The following is a 14,970-nucleotide window of genomic DNA, read 5'->3' as shown; positions in this document are numbered from 1 at the left end:
ATGGGGCTGACAATGGGGCTGACAATGGGGCTGACAATGGGGCTGACAATGGGGCTGACAATGGGGCTGACAATGGGGCTGACAATGGGGCTGACAATGGGGCTGACATGCCCTGTGTGGACGGTGCATGGATTTGCCTTAATGTCTTACCCAGTTTTATTCTTAACCTGTTCCGTTTGTGTTTAACCCTAAGCAATAAGGACAACAAATTTGGGAGACTATCAAATTTCATTGCAAAAAGCACAGCAGTGTGAGGACACGCCTCCAATGCACTTGGAGAAGCTACATTCCTAGCATATAGATCCAAACATCACAGTCCTGCTGCTACTAATATACACAAAGGTCTGAATACACTTCTTTGCAGGAACAATGCATAATACTGCCTGCAGAGAGCACAGCAGTGTAAGGACTCTCATCCAGTGTACTTTGTGAAGCTACAATTCTGGAATATAAATCCATATATCACAGTCCTGCTGCTGCTAAAAACATATACAAAAGTCTGATTACACATCTCACCAGGGACAATACATAACACTGGCTGCAGAGAGCACAGAGCACAGCAGTGTGAGGTCTGATTACACATCTCTCCAGGGATAATACATAACACTGGCTGCAGAGAGCACAGAGCACAGCAGTGTGAGGTCCGATTACACATCTCTCCAGGGACAATAAATAACACTGGCTGCAGAGAGCACAGAGCACAGCAGTGTGAGGTCTGATTACACATCTCTCCAGGGACAGTACATAACACTGGCTGCAGAGAGCACAGAGCACAGCAGTGTGAGGTCTGATTACACATCTCTCCAGGGACAATGCATAACACTGGCTGCAGAGAGCACAGAGCACAGCAGTGTGAGGTCTGATTACACATCTCTCCAGGGACAATACCTAACACTGGCTGCAGAGAGCACAGAGCACAGCAGTGTGAGGTCTGATTACACATCTCTCCAGGGACAATACATAACACTGGCTGCAGAGAGCACAGACCACAGCAGTGTGAGGTCTGATTACACATCTCTCCAGGGACAATGCATAACACTGGCTGCAGAGAGCACAGAGCACAGCAGTGTGAGGTCTGGTTACACATCTCTCCAGGGACAATACATAACACTGGCTGCAGAGAGTACAGAGCACAGCAGTGTGAGGTCTGATTACACATCTCTCCAGGGACAATACATAACACTGGCTGCAGAGAGCACAGAGCACAGCAGTGTGAGGTCTGATTACACATCTCTCCAGGGACAATACATAACACTGGCTGCAGAGAGCACAGAGCACAGCAGTGTGAGGTCTGATTACACATCTCACCAGGGACAATACATAACACTGGCTGCAGAGAGCACAGCAGTGTGAGGTCTGATTACACATCTCTCCAGGGACAATACATAACACTGGCTGCAGAGAGCACAGAGCACAGCAGTGTGAGGTCTGATTACACATCTCTCCAGGGACAATACATAACACTGGCTGCAGAGAGCACAGAGCACAGCAGTGTGAGGTCTGATTACACATCTCTCCAGGGACAATACATAACACTGGCTGCAGAGAGCACAGCAGTGTGAGGTCTGATTACACATCTCTCCAGGGACAATACATAACACTGGCTGCAGAGAGCACAGAGCACAGCAGTGTGAGGTCTGATTACACATCTCTCCAGGGACAATACATAACACTGGCTGCAGAGAGCACAGGGCACAGCAGTGTGAGGTCTGATTACACATCTCTCCAGGGACAATACATAACACTGGCTGCACAGAGCACAGCAGTGTGAGGTCTGATTACACATCTCTCCAGGGACCATACATAACACTGGCTGCAGAGAGCACAGAGCACAGCAGTGTGAGGTCTGATTACACATCTCTCCAGGGACAATACATAACACTGGCTGCAGAGAGCACAGAGCACAGCAGTGTGAGGTCTGATTACACATCTCTCCAGGGACAATACATAACACTGGCTGCAGAGATCACAGAGCACAGCAGTGTGAGGTCTGATTACACATCTCGCCAGGGACAATACATAACACTGGCTGCAGAGAGCACAGAGCACAGCAGTGTGAGGTCTGATTACACATCTCTCCAGGGACAATACATAACACTGGCTGCAGAGAGCACAGAGCACAGCAGTGTGAGGAACCCCATCCCCCCCCCCCCCCAGTGCACTTGGAGAATCCTACAATCCTGCCCCATAAAATACAAGCCCCCTATGACTGCAGGAAGCACAGATCAGTGTGGTCCTGGATGTAAACAAACCTTAAAGGGGTTATCCCCCCAGTTATACGCATCCCATCCACATTATAGTCTCATTACTTGGAGTAAGACCCCCAGTAATCGCTAAAACGGGGGCCTGCAAGTCCCCTGAGGTGCTCCATAGGAACGGGGTGCTGGTGCTTGACATGTTCTGTATGTAGGTCTATGGGAGTCAGTGCCCCACAGCATGGTATGAGGCGCTGGCCGAGCTCTGCTATGGGTCACTGATCTCCGAGGGTCCCAGAGGTCAGACCCAAGCACTGACCCTGTGCCCCTCTTCATGATGTGTGAGAGTCTCTTACCCGGGTAACAGATCACTAACCGCATGTCGTGATTTGCATGTCTCTTGTGGTTATTAACAGGTAATGTGTCTGGAATACAAAGACTGGATTCCGCCACAATTAGGACATACTCCTGCTAACGGTATCAGTCGGTAAGTCGCCCTTTACAGTATTTAAAGGGGTCATCCAGGATTAAGAGAAACACAGTGGTGCCTGGTATAACAGGTCGGATCCATTGTAGTGATTGGGAGTGATCTGCAGTACCCGACACCGCCTGTGAACTGGTGTGGCGCACTTCCTGGAAGTCATGTTTTTCTAGTGACGGACACCCCTTTAATCATAGTGAATGTGATCTAATAGAGAGATACCTCATTTGCATATGTACTGGAAATGAGGCTGTCATAGAGGAGGTCCCCTTTTTGGAAACCTCCTCTATGAATTGTATGACTCCACCTATCATCCAAAGACTGTGACTACGGTGTATACAAGGGGCCCCCTCTGTAATATCTTACACTCGGATGGCAGAGTGTCACATTGTGGGCCGCCCCTTTAAGGGGGTGTATCCCTTTGCTACGAATAAGGATGAAGCTTGGTTGATCAATCACATTGAGTTGCATCAGATCAATTATACCCCCTCATCAATGGTCAGATTCACTTCCTAAAAAATTTAATCTAAAAAAAAAATTTTAGGATCTTGGATACATTTTAAGGTCCCTCCCTATTCTCTTATAGCTGGAGACCTGTAAATTATGCAGGACTGGGAGCTGCTCCTGTGATTTCAATAGGGTCACATGGTAGAAAGTCCGAGAAAACTCTAAGGTCAGACTACATCGGGTGTGTCTGTAGTCTGTTACCATGGATACACCAGTTCTAAACAATAGAAAGATGTAACATTGTAGCCAGTAGCTTTTAGAAGTGTTGAGCCTCCGTAATGACTCTTCTCTCTCCTCCTTCTCCCCCCTGCAGTTTATCCTCATTACTTCTACAGATGAATATGCAACATCTGAACCCACCTCGATTCCACATTTTCCGGATCCCCCCGGACGCGTTCTCCGTACAAATCGAAGCTGTTTCAGACACTTTTGAGATATTTTAATACAGAGTTTTTAAATTTAGCGAGTAAAAATGATAGATAGGAGAAATATTTTAGAATTTTAACCGTTTCTTGTCATATTTCTGATTTCTTCTTTTCCATAGCCTGTTTTCCATGTTTCCGCGTTCATGCCCCTCCCCCCCTCAGGCCCCTCCCCCCGCGACCTCCTTACTGAATGTACTGTAACTCCGCACGAATCACCAGGCGGCTTTGTAAATGATTCTAGTATTGTAATTTATGGGTAATATTTCATAATGAGACGGACAGGAAAGTTTTTGTGTAATTTTTTTGGTTGTTTTTTTTTTTTATTTTATTGTATTTTTGTACAGTCTTAGGAAACATCGATATTAACAATGATCTGGCACAAGACGGTGAAGTGTCCCCAGCCCTCCGCAATCCTCAGAATGATTTACTCAGTCCAAGTCGCTTCAGATCTCCTTCTCCTGGTCGGATTTTATTAAAGGGGGGGGGGGCGTGTACATTTTTTCCTTTTCTTAACGGTTTTATCGTTACGTTTTTTTATGTCCTGTTCTATCAGAGAAAGCCATAGCAGCATTTTCTAGAGTAAAATAAAAGAAAAAAAAAAAAGTTTTTAAAGGTGTCAACTTGGATCGGGAGCGCTATATACAGCGCCACTCTCATCTACAGGTCGTGCTTGGTATTGCAGGTCTGCACAGGGTTAAAAATGTTGATAAGCTATCCTAAGGATTGGTCATGAATATCGGATTGGTTGGGGTCCGGCACCTGGCACCCCCACAGATCAGCAGTTCTCAGCAGCAGGAGAACAGACAATGGAAGAGGAAGCAGACGGCGTCATTCTCTGCCTAGTGGCTGAGCCGAGTCACTACAACTTGGATCACATCTGCAATACGTGGTGTAACCACTAGACTGAGACTGGCGCTTCAACTTCTTGTTACATTGTCTGTAATCTTTGGGGGTGCTAGGTGTTGGACCCTCAACAATTTCCATGTTTTGTAACCTGGAAATCCCCTTTAATTCTGCAGGGTTGTAATACCAGCCATGACCCACATGTAAGAGTGGCGCTGTTTCCAGTGTAACTAGAACTTTTCCTCAATCCAAATCGACCCCTTTAAGGAGATAGCATGTTCCTTGGCCTCTTCTGTCCCGCCCAATGGACACTATATATAGATATATAATATAAGGCGGGGCTTTGTAGCAGCCCAGGGAGCCAGTAAGGACCAATTAAAATCCTCCTGTCCGATATTGTAGGTTGTCTCTGCGCAACCTGTTGTATACTAAAGGCCTTATCTTTTTCATTGTTCTCTTTAAGTTGCATTCTGTTTCTTCCCGAAGGAGCAGGGCGAGGCCGGGGCCAGGCGGACCACCCACTGCCGGCTCGGGGCCAGGCGGACCACCCACTGCCGGCCCGGGACCATGTTATTCTCCTCTTAGCCCCGGTCACCATCCTGTTGATGTTCGTCCTCTCTTCTCGGATGTAATGTTCAAAGAAAAAAAAAATTGTCAAAGCTCCGACTACGACTACGAATCAGTTCTGTCTGAAATCCATGATGTATTATTTATTGCCGTTATATAAAGCTGTCTTACTGTTTTTTTGTTTTCATGTATAAATTTGGATTCCTTGTTACATTTTTGTTTGTTTCTTGTTTTCTAATCCTGTTTGTGTACTTCCTGATTATGTAACGATATATGTACAGTCTACGTACCTTTTTGGACTATTTTTATCACAGTATTATTTATTGCTTTTCTTTCAATAAAATACTGAAGCATTTTCCACTGCCAATAAATATGTTGTGAAAATTATCCTCGTCTGTCTGGATGGATCATCCGCCGCTCAGCTGGAAGGTTTTGTTACCCTTAAAGGGGCTGTGCACCTTTTATAACCTTTATCCGGTGGGTTAAAGGGGATCTCCAGTGACATACATGTTAGTCCCTATCCACAGGATAGGGGTTAACTTGCTGATCCATGGGGGTCCCTGTAATGGGACCCCCATGGATCACTAGAACAGGGGCCCTGCATTCACAGCTGCTCTCTTCGTCTCGGTGCTATGAGATGTAGCCCCGTTCTCGTGATCTGTGGGGAGTCCCATCACTGAGACCACCATGGATTAGCAAGTTACAACATGTATGTCGGTAGAGAACCCCTATAATATATATATCATGATAGTAGGGGGTCAGAAAGCAGAAAGGGGGGCTGCAGGTCCCTCTGACCTTCTCATATTTGTTATCCATCCATCCATCCTTCCTTCCTTCTAAAATCAACTTGTGAAATTATGGTAATGTGTTTAAAGGGGGCATAACCAGCGATCTGCTGGCTGGACGTCCGGGGCCCGGTCTGGTGCAGGCGGGAGATCCAGGGTCCGGTTCAGGGCTGGCGGGAGATCCAGGGTCTGGCCCGGTCCAGTGTCGGTGGGAGATCCATTTTCCAGTGCCGGTGGAAGATCCAGGGTCCAGTTCAGGGCTGGCGGGACATCCAGGGTCCGGTTCAGGGCTGGCGGGACATCCAGGGTCCGGTTCAAGGCTGGCGGGACATCCAGGGTCCGGTTCAAGGCTGGCGGGACATCCAACGTCCGGTTCAGGGCTGGCGGGACATCCAACGTCCGGTTCAGGGCTGGCGGGACATCCAACGTCCGGTTCAGGGCTGGCGGGACATCCAGGGTCCGGTTCAGGGCTGGCGGGACATCCAGGGTCCGGTTCAGGGCTGGCGGGACATCCAGGGTCCGGTTCAGGGCTGGCGGGACATCCAGGGTCTGGCCCGGTCCGGTGTCGGCGGGAGATCCATTTTCCCGTGCCGGTGGAAGATCCAGAGTCCAGTTCAGGGCTGGCGGGAGATCCAGGGTCTGGCCAGGTCCGGTGTCGGCGGGAGATCCATTTTCCAGTGCCGGTGGAAGATCCAGGGTCCAGTTCAGGGCTGGTGGTAGATCCAGGGTCTGGCCAGGTCCGGTGTCGGCGGGAGATCCAGGGTCCAGTTCAGGGCTGGCGGGAGATCCAGGGTCTGGCCCGGTCCGGTGTCGGCGGGAGATCCAGGGTCCAGTTCAGGGCTGGCGGGAGATCCAGGGTCTGGCCAGGTCCTTTGCTGGTGAGGATCCCAGGTTGAATCTGTTGCTGACTGCAGAGACCGAGCCTGGAGTCTGCCGCATGATGCAGCAGGAAATTCACCTATTAGATGAAGGCGACTGCGGAAAGTCTGGAGAAGGTCAAATCCAGTGGTAAAGGTCGCATCGTGTAGGTGCAGTAAGAAATCCATCGATTTACCAGATTCATATGACTCGGGGAAAATCCGGTGCAGAGACCGAGCCCGGAATCTGCCTCCAGTGATTCCTGTTCCATGTAATAGGCCAAATATAAATAACCTGGTGATACCTTCTAAGGGTTAACAGAGACATCAGATGCTACAATAACCTGTAACATTGTATATACACACCACCCGTGTAACACTGTATATCCACCACCCGTGTAACACTGTATATCCACCACCTGTGTAACACTGTATATCCACCACCTGTAACAGTGTATATCCACCACCCGTGTAACACTGTATATCCACCACCCGTGTAACACTGTATATCCACCACCTGTGTAAGTGTATATCCACCACCTGTGTAAGTGTATATCCACCACCTGTAACAGTGTATATCCACCACCTGTGTAACACTGTATATCCACCACCTGTGTAACACTGTATATCCACCACCCGTGTAACACTGTATATCCACCGCCCGTGTAACACTGTATATCCACCACCTGTAACAGTGTATATCCACCACCCGTGTAACACTGTATATCCACCGCCCGTGTAACACTGTATATCCACCACTTGTGTAACACTGTATATCCACCGCCCGTGTAACACTGTATATCCACCACCTGTGTAACACTGTATATCCACCACCCGTGTAACACTGTATATCCACCACCCGTGTAACACTGTATATCCACCACCTGTAACACTGTATATCCACCACCTGTGTAACACTGTATATCCACCACCTGTGTAACACTGTATATCCACCACCTGTAACACTGTATATCCACCACCTGTGTAACACTGTATATCCACCACCCGTGTAACACTGTATATCCACCACCCGTGTAACACTGTACATCCACCACCTGTGTAACACTGTATATCCACCACCTGTGTAACACTGTATATCCACCACCTGTAACAGTGTATATCCACCGCCCGTGTAACACTGTATATCCACCACCTGTGTAACACTGTATATCCACCACCTGTAACACTGTATATCCACCACCTGTAACACTGTATATCCACCACCTGTGTAACACTGTATATCCACCACCTGTAGCCATAATTATTCTTTCCTTCTGGACCTTAGACATTAGATGTTTCTTCTTCTGCTCCGGCCCGGGGCTTGTAGTAGGCGGAACCCCCGGATGTTTCCTAGAGATTCCTGCTCTGGAATAGAATATAAGCGATGGAAGTGACATCCCTGACCCTCCAGGACACACAGGGCAGGACCCTCCTCTCTGTTCCCCTCTACACACGTCCGTATATCCTCTATACCAGTCCCGGCCGCGGGGGGCGCTGCGCTCCAGGTGACATTCCAGGCGTCACGTGACCGCGGCGCTCAGGGAAGGGAGCGGAGACCGGGATCATCACGTGACGCCGAGTGACGTCAGATCGGGAGAGACAGGAAGTGGGATACCGACAGCCAGAGCCCTCCCCCGCCAGAGAGAAGAACCGAACCGCGGCCGGAGCAGAACCAGGACCAGGGTGAGGAGCCCGGACCTCGTCACACGGCGCGTCTCTGCTGCGTCTCTCCCTCCGCTATGTCCCCCGCAGCTTCCTGTCTGCTCCTTACATTGTCCCTTATCTCCCCCTGTCACCCATCCTGCACCCAAACCCCCCCCATCCCCCCCCCCATCCTGCACCCAAACCCCACACATACCCCCATCCTGCACCCAAACCCCACATATCCCCCCCATCCTGCACCCAAACCCCACACATCTCCCCCCCCCCATCCTGCACCCAAACCCCACACATCCCCCCCCCATCCTGCACCCAAACCCCACACATCCCCCCCCCATCCTGCACCCAAACCCCACACATCCCCCCCCCATCCTGCACCCAAACCCCACACATCCCCCCCCCATCCTGCACCCAAACCCCACACATCCCCCCCCCATCTTGCACCCAAACCCCACACATCCCCCCCCCCATCCTGCACCCAAACCCCACACATCCCCCCATCCTGCACCCAAACCCCACACATCCCCCCATCCTGCACCCAAACCCCCCCATCCCCCCCCCCATCCTGCACCCAAACCCCACACATACCCCCATCCTGCACCCAAACCCCACATATCCCCCCCATCCTGCACCCAAACCCCACATATCCCCCCCCATCCTGCACCCAAACCCCACACATCCCCCCCCCATCCTGCACCCAAACCCCACACATCCCCCCCCCATCTTGCACCCAAACCCCACACATCCCCCCCCCATCCTGCACCCAAACCCCACACATCCCCCCATCCTGCACCCAAACCCCACACATCCCCCCATCCTGCACCCAAACCCCCCCCATCCCCCCCCCCATCCTGCACCCAAACCCCACATATCCCTCCCATCCTGCACCCAACACCACACATCCCCCCCCATCCTGCACCCAAACCCCACACATCCCCCCCCCATCCTGCACCCAAACCCCACACATCCCCCCCCCCATCCTGCACCCAAACCCCACACATCCCCCCCCCATCCTGCACCCAAACCCCACACACCCCCCCCCATCCTGCACCCAAACCCCACACATCCCCCCCCATCCTGCACCCAAACCCCACACATCCCCCCCCATCCTGCACCCAAACCCCACACATCCCCCCCCATCCTGCACCCAAACCCCACACATCCCCCCCATCCTGCACCCAAACCCCACACATCCCCCCCCATCCTGCACCCAAACCCCACACATCCCCCCCCATCCTGCACCCAAACCCCACACATCCCCCCCCATCCTGCACCCAAACCCCACACATCCCCCCCCATCCTACACCCAAACCCCACACATCCCCCCCCATCCTACACCCAAACCCCACACATCCCCCCATCCTGCACCCAAACCCCACACATCCCCCCCCCCCATCCTGCACCCAAACCCCACACATCCCCCCCCCCATCCTGCACCCAACACCACACATCCCCCCCCCATCCAGCACCCAAACCCCACACATCCCCCCCATCCTGCACCCAAACCCCACACATCCCCCCCATCCTGCACCCAAACCCCACACATCCCCCCCCCCCCATCCTGCACCCAAACCCCACACATCCCCCCCCCCCCATCCTGCACCCAAACCCCACACATCCCCCCCCCCCATCCTGCACCCAAACCCCACATATCCCCCCCATCCTGCACCCAACACCACACATCCCCCCCATCCTGCACCCACACCCCACACCCCACACATCCCCATCCTGCACCCAAACACCACACATCCCCCCCCCCATCCTGCACCCAAACCCCACACATCCCCCCCCCATCCTGCACCCAAACCCCACACATCCCCCCCCCATCCTGCACCCAAACCCCCCCCCCCCATCCTGCACCCACACATCCCCCCCTTCCTGCACCCACACCCCACACATCCCCCCCCCCATCCTGCACCCAAACCCCACACATCCCCCCCCATCCTGCACCCACACATCCCCCCCATCCTGCACCCACACCCCACACATCCCCCCCCCCCCAGCCTGCACCCAAACCCCACACATCCCCCCCCATCCTGCACCCACACCCCATACATCCCCCCCATCCTGCACCCAACACCACACATCCCCCCCATCCTGCACCCAAACCCCACACCTCCCCCCCATCCTGCACCCAACACCACCCCCCCCCATCCTGCACCCAAACCCACACTTCCCCCCATCCTGCACCCAAACCCACACTTCCCCCCATCCTGCACCCAAACCCACACTTCCCCCCCATCCTGCACCCAAACCCCACACTTCCCCCCATCCTGCACCCAAACCCACACTTCCCCCCCATCCTGCACCCAAACCCCACACTTCCCCCCATCCTGCACCCAAACCCACACTTCCCCCCCATCCTGCACCCAAACCCCACACCTCCCCCCCATCCTGCACCCAACACCACCCCCCCCCATCCTGCACCCAAACCCACACTTCCCCCCATCCTGCACCCAAACCCACACTTCCCCCCCCATCCTGCACCCACACCCCACACATCCCCCCATCCTGCACCCAAACACCACACATCCCCCCCCCCCATCCTGCACCCAAACACCACACATCCCCCCCCCCATCCTGCACCCAACACCACACATCCCCCCCCATCCTGCACCCAAACCCCACACATCCCCCCCCCCCATCCTGCACCCAAACCCCCCCCATCCCCCCCCCATCCTGCACCCAAACCCCACACATCCCCCCCCATCCTGCACCCAAACCCCACACATCCCCCCCATCCTGCACCCAAACCCCACACATCCCCCCCCATCCTGCACCCAAACCCCACACATCCCCCCCATCCTGCACCCAAACCCCACACATCCCCCCCCATCCTGCACCCAAACCCCACACATCCCCCCCCATCCTACACCCAAACCCCACACATCCCCCCCCATCCTGCACCCAAACCCCACACATCCCCCCCCCATCCTGCATCCATCTGTGCACCCCCATGTACTACTACTCCTTATACCTCTCCCCGTATACTACTGCCCCCCTTATACCTCTCCCCGTATACTACTGCCCCCCTTATACCTCTCCCCGTATACTACTGCCCCCCTTATACCTCTCCCCGTATACTACTGCCCCCCTTATACCTCTCCCCGTATACTACTGCCCCCCTTATACCTCTCCCCGTATACTACTGCCCCCCCCTTATACCTCTCCCCGTATACTACTGCCCCCCCTTATACCTCTCCCCGTATACTACTGCCCCCCCTTATACCTCTCCCCATATACTACCGCCCCCCCTTATACCTCTCCCCGTATACTACCGCCCCCCCTTATACCTCTCCCCGTATACTACCGCCCCCCCTTATACCTCTCCCCGTATACTACCGCCCCCCCTTATACCTCTCCCCGTATACTACCGCCCCCCCTTATACCTCTCCCTGTATACTACCGCCCCCCCTTATACCTCTCCCTGTATACTACCGCCCCCCCTTATACCTCTCCCTGTATACTACCGCCCCCCCTTATACCTCTCCCCGTATACTACCGCCCCCCCTTATACCTCTCCCCGTATACTACTGCCCCCCCTTATACCTCTCCCCGTATACTACCGCCCCCCTTATACCTCTCCCCGTATACTACCGCCCCCCCTTATACCTCTCCCCGTATACTACCGCCCCCCCTTATACCTCTCCCTGTATACTACTGCCCCCCTTATACCTCTCCCCGTATACTACTGCCCCCCCTTATACCTCTCCCCGTATACTACTGCCCCCCCTTATACCTCTCCCCGTATACTACCGCCCCCCCTTATACCTCTCCCCGTATACTACTTCCCCCCCTTATACCTCTCCCCGTATACTACCGCCCCCCTTATACCTCTCCCCGTATACTACCGCCCCCCTTATACCTCTCCCCGTATACTACTGCCCCCCCTTATACCTCTCCCCGTATACTACCGCCCCCCCTTATACCTCTCCCTGTATACTACTGCCCCCCCTTATACCTCTCCCTGTATACTACCGCCCCCCCTTATACCTCTCCCCGTATACTACTGCCCCCCTTATACCTCTCCCTGTATACTACTGCCCCCCCTTATACCTCTCCCCTTATACTACTGCCCCCCTTATACCTCTCCCTGTATACTACTGCCCCCCTTATACCTCTCCCCGTATACTACTGCCCCCCCTTATACCTCTCCCCGTATACTACCGCCCCCCCTTATACCTCTCCCCGTATACTACTGCCCCCCTTATACCTCTCCCCGTATACTACTGCCCCCCTTATACCTCTCCCCGTATACTACTGCCCCCCTTATACCTCTCCCCGTATACTACTGCCCCCCCTTATACCTCTCCCCGTATACTACTGCCCCCCCTTATACCTCTCCCCGTATACTACCGCCCCCCCTTATACCTCTCCCTGTATACTACCGCCCCCCCTTATACCTCTCCCCGTATACTACTGCCCCCCCTTATACCTCTCCCCGTATACTACCGCCCCCCCTTATACCTCTCCCCGTATACTACTGCCCCCCCTTATACCTCTCCCCGTATACTACCGCCCCCCCCTTATACCTCTCCCCGTATACTACCGCCCCCCCCCTTATACCTCTCCCCGTATACTACCGCCCCCCCTTATACCTCTCCCCGTATACTACTGCCCCCCCTTATACCTCTCCCTGTATACTACCGCCCCCCCTTATACCTCTCCCCGTATACTACTGCCCCCCTTATACCTCTCCCCGTATACTACTGCCCCCCCCTTATACCTCTCCCTGTATACTACTGCCCCCCCTTATACCTCTCCCCGTATACTACTGCCCCCCTTATACCTCTCCCCGTATACTACTGCCCCCCCTTATACCTCTCCCCGTATACTACTGCCCCCCTTATACCTCTCCCCGTATACTACCGCCCCCCCTTATACCGCTCCCCGTATACTACCGCCCCCCCTTATACCTCTCCCCGTATACTACCGCCCCCCCTTATACCTCTCCCCGTATACTACTGCCCCCCTTATACCTCTCCCCGTATACTACTGCCCCCCCTTATACCTCTCCCTGTATACTACCGCCCCCCCTTATACCTCTCCCCGTATACTACTGCCCCCCCTTATACCTCTCCCCGTATACTACTGCCCCCCCCTTATACCTCTCCCCGTATTCTACTGCCCCCCCTTATACCTCTCCCCGTATACTACTGCCCCCCTTATACCTCTCCCCGTATACTACTGCCCCCCTTATACCTCTCCCCGTATACTACCGCCCCCCCTTATACCTCTCCCCGTATACTACCGCCCCCCCTTATACCTCTCCCCGTATACTACCGCCCCCCCTTATACCTCTCCCCGTATACTACTGCCCCCCTTATACCTCTCCCCGTATACTACTGCCCCCCCTTATACCTCTCCCCGTATACTACCGCCCCCCCTTATACCTCTCCCCGTATACTACCGCCCCCCCTTATACCTCTCCCCGTATACTACCGCCCCCCCCCTTATACCTCTCCCCGTATACTACCGCCCCCCCCCCTTATACCTCTCCCCGTATACTACCGCCCCCCCTTATACCTCTCCCCGTATACTACCGCCCCCCCTTATACCTCTCCCCGTATACTACTGCCCCCCCTTATACCTCTCCCCGTATACTACTGCCCCCCCTTATACCTCTCCCCGTATTCTACTGCCCCCCCTTATACCTCTCCCCGTATACTACTGCCCCCCCTTATACCTCTCCCCGTATACTACCGCCCCCCCTTATACCTCTCCCCGTATACTACTGCCCCCCTTATACCTCTCCCCGTATACTACCGCCCCCCCTTATACCTCTCCCCGTATACTACCGCCCCCCCTTATACCTCTCCCCGTATACTACCGCCCCCCCTTATACCTCTCCCCGTATACTACCGCCCCCCCTTATACCTCTCCCCGTATACTACCGCCCCCCCTTATACCTCTCCCCGTATACTACTGCCCCCCTTATACCTCTCCCCGTATACTACTGCCCCCCTTATACCTCTCCCCGTATACTACCGCCCCCCCTTATACCTCTCCCCGTATACTACTGCCCCCCCTTATACCTCTCCCTGTATACTACCGCCCCCCCTTATACCTCTCCCTGTATACTACTGCCCCCCCTTATACCTCTCCCCGTATACTACCGCCCCCCCTTATACCTCTCCCCGTATACTACTGCCCCCCCTTATACCTCTCCCCGTATACTACTGCCCCCCCTTATACCTCTCCCTGTATACTACCGCCCCCCCTTATACCTCTCCCCGTATACTACTATGTCTGCAGCTTTGCCCGTATTCTCTCCCTGTGACTACATGCACATAGTTAGAGGGATTCTCTACCGCAGCCAAGTCTGATTTGACGCACCAAGACAAGAGTCTCCCTATTCACTGACTGCAAACAGAGATCCTGAAAATGTTGGGAAATTGATGCACAAATTTTCAGAACTCTTCATTCACCCAAACCTCAAATATGAGATGTGCTCATCCCCCCGTGTATCAGTGTGTGACCCCTGATTTATCAAGGTCACGACCTCCGCAATCAGATCCCAGCATCCTTTGCCTGTGGTTGTAGGATTACGTTTATGCGGATTGTGTGGGGGTCCGCACTTACATATAGAGACCCCTATACTGGAGCCTTTGTGGGGAGCTCCTCAGGTGACCCATCGTGTTTGGTTATTTT

The 14,970-nt window shown here is 53.8% G+C and overlaps 2 protein-coding genes across 17 annotated transcripts in view; both read left to right on the top strand.

Annotated features, from left to right (window-relative positions):
- Positions 1-5,405, top strand: part of PPFIA1 (PTPRF interacting protein alpha 1) — a 67,681-nt gene extending 62,276 nt beyond the window's left edge. For 14 of the 16 annotated variants that reach the window (XM_072119107.1, XM_072119104.1, XM_072119105.1 and 11 more), the window contains 2 exons: positions 2,612-2,682; positions 3,497-5,405. In XM_072119107.1, coding sequence (XP_071975208.1) covers positions 2,612-2,670 — 59 coding nt within the window. In that variant the 3' untranslated portion in view covers positions 2,671-2,682; positions 3,497-5,405. The remainder of the gene's footprint in view (positions 1-2,611; positions 2,683-3,496) is intronic. The other 2 variants (XM_072119109.1, XM_072119116.1) reach the window with 1 other exon arrangement.
- Positions 5,406-8,188: 2,783 nt separating this feature from the next.
- The window catches only part of CTTN (cortactin), a 31,259-nt gene continuing 24,477 nt past the window's right edge, over positions 8,189-14,970 (top strand). The window contains 1 exon segment of the mRNA XM_072119103.1: positions 8,189-8,343. The gene's annotated coding sequence lies outside the window, so the exon portion shown is untranslated.

This window comes from Engystomops pustulosus, chromosome 7 (assembly GCF_040894005.1).
Source record: "Engystomops pustulosus chromosome 7, aEngPut4.maternal, whole genome shotgun sequence".
Lineage (NCBI taxonomy): Eukaryota > Metazoa > Chordata > Amphibia > Anura > Leptodactylidae > Engystomops > Engystomops pustulosus.
Note: the sequence above shows the minus strand (reverse complement) of the source record. Positions and strands in the feature narration are given on the sequence as shown.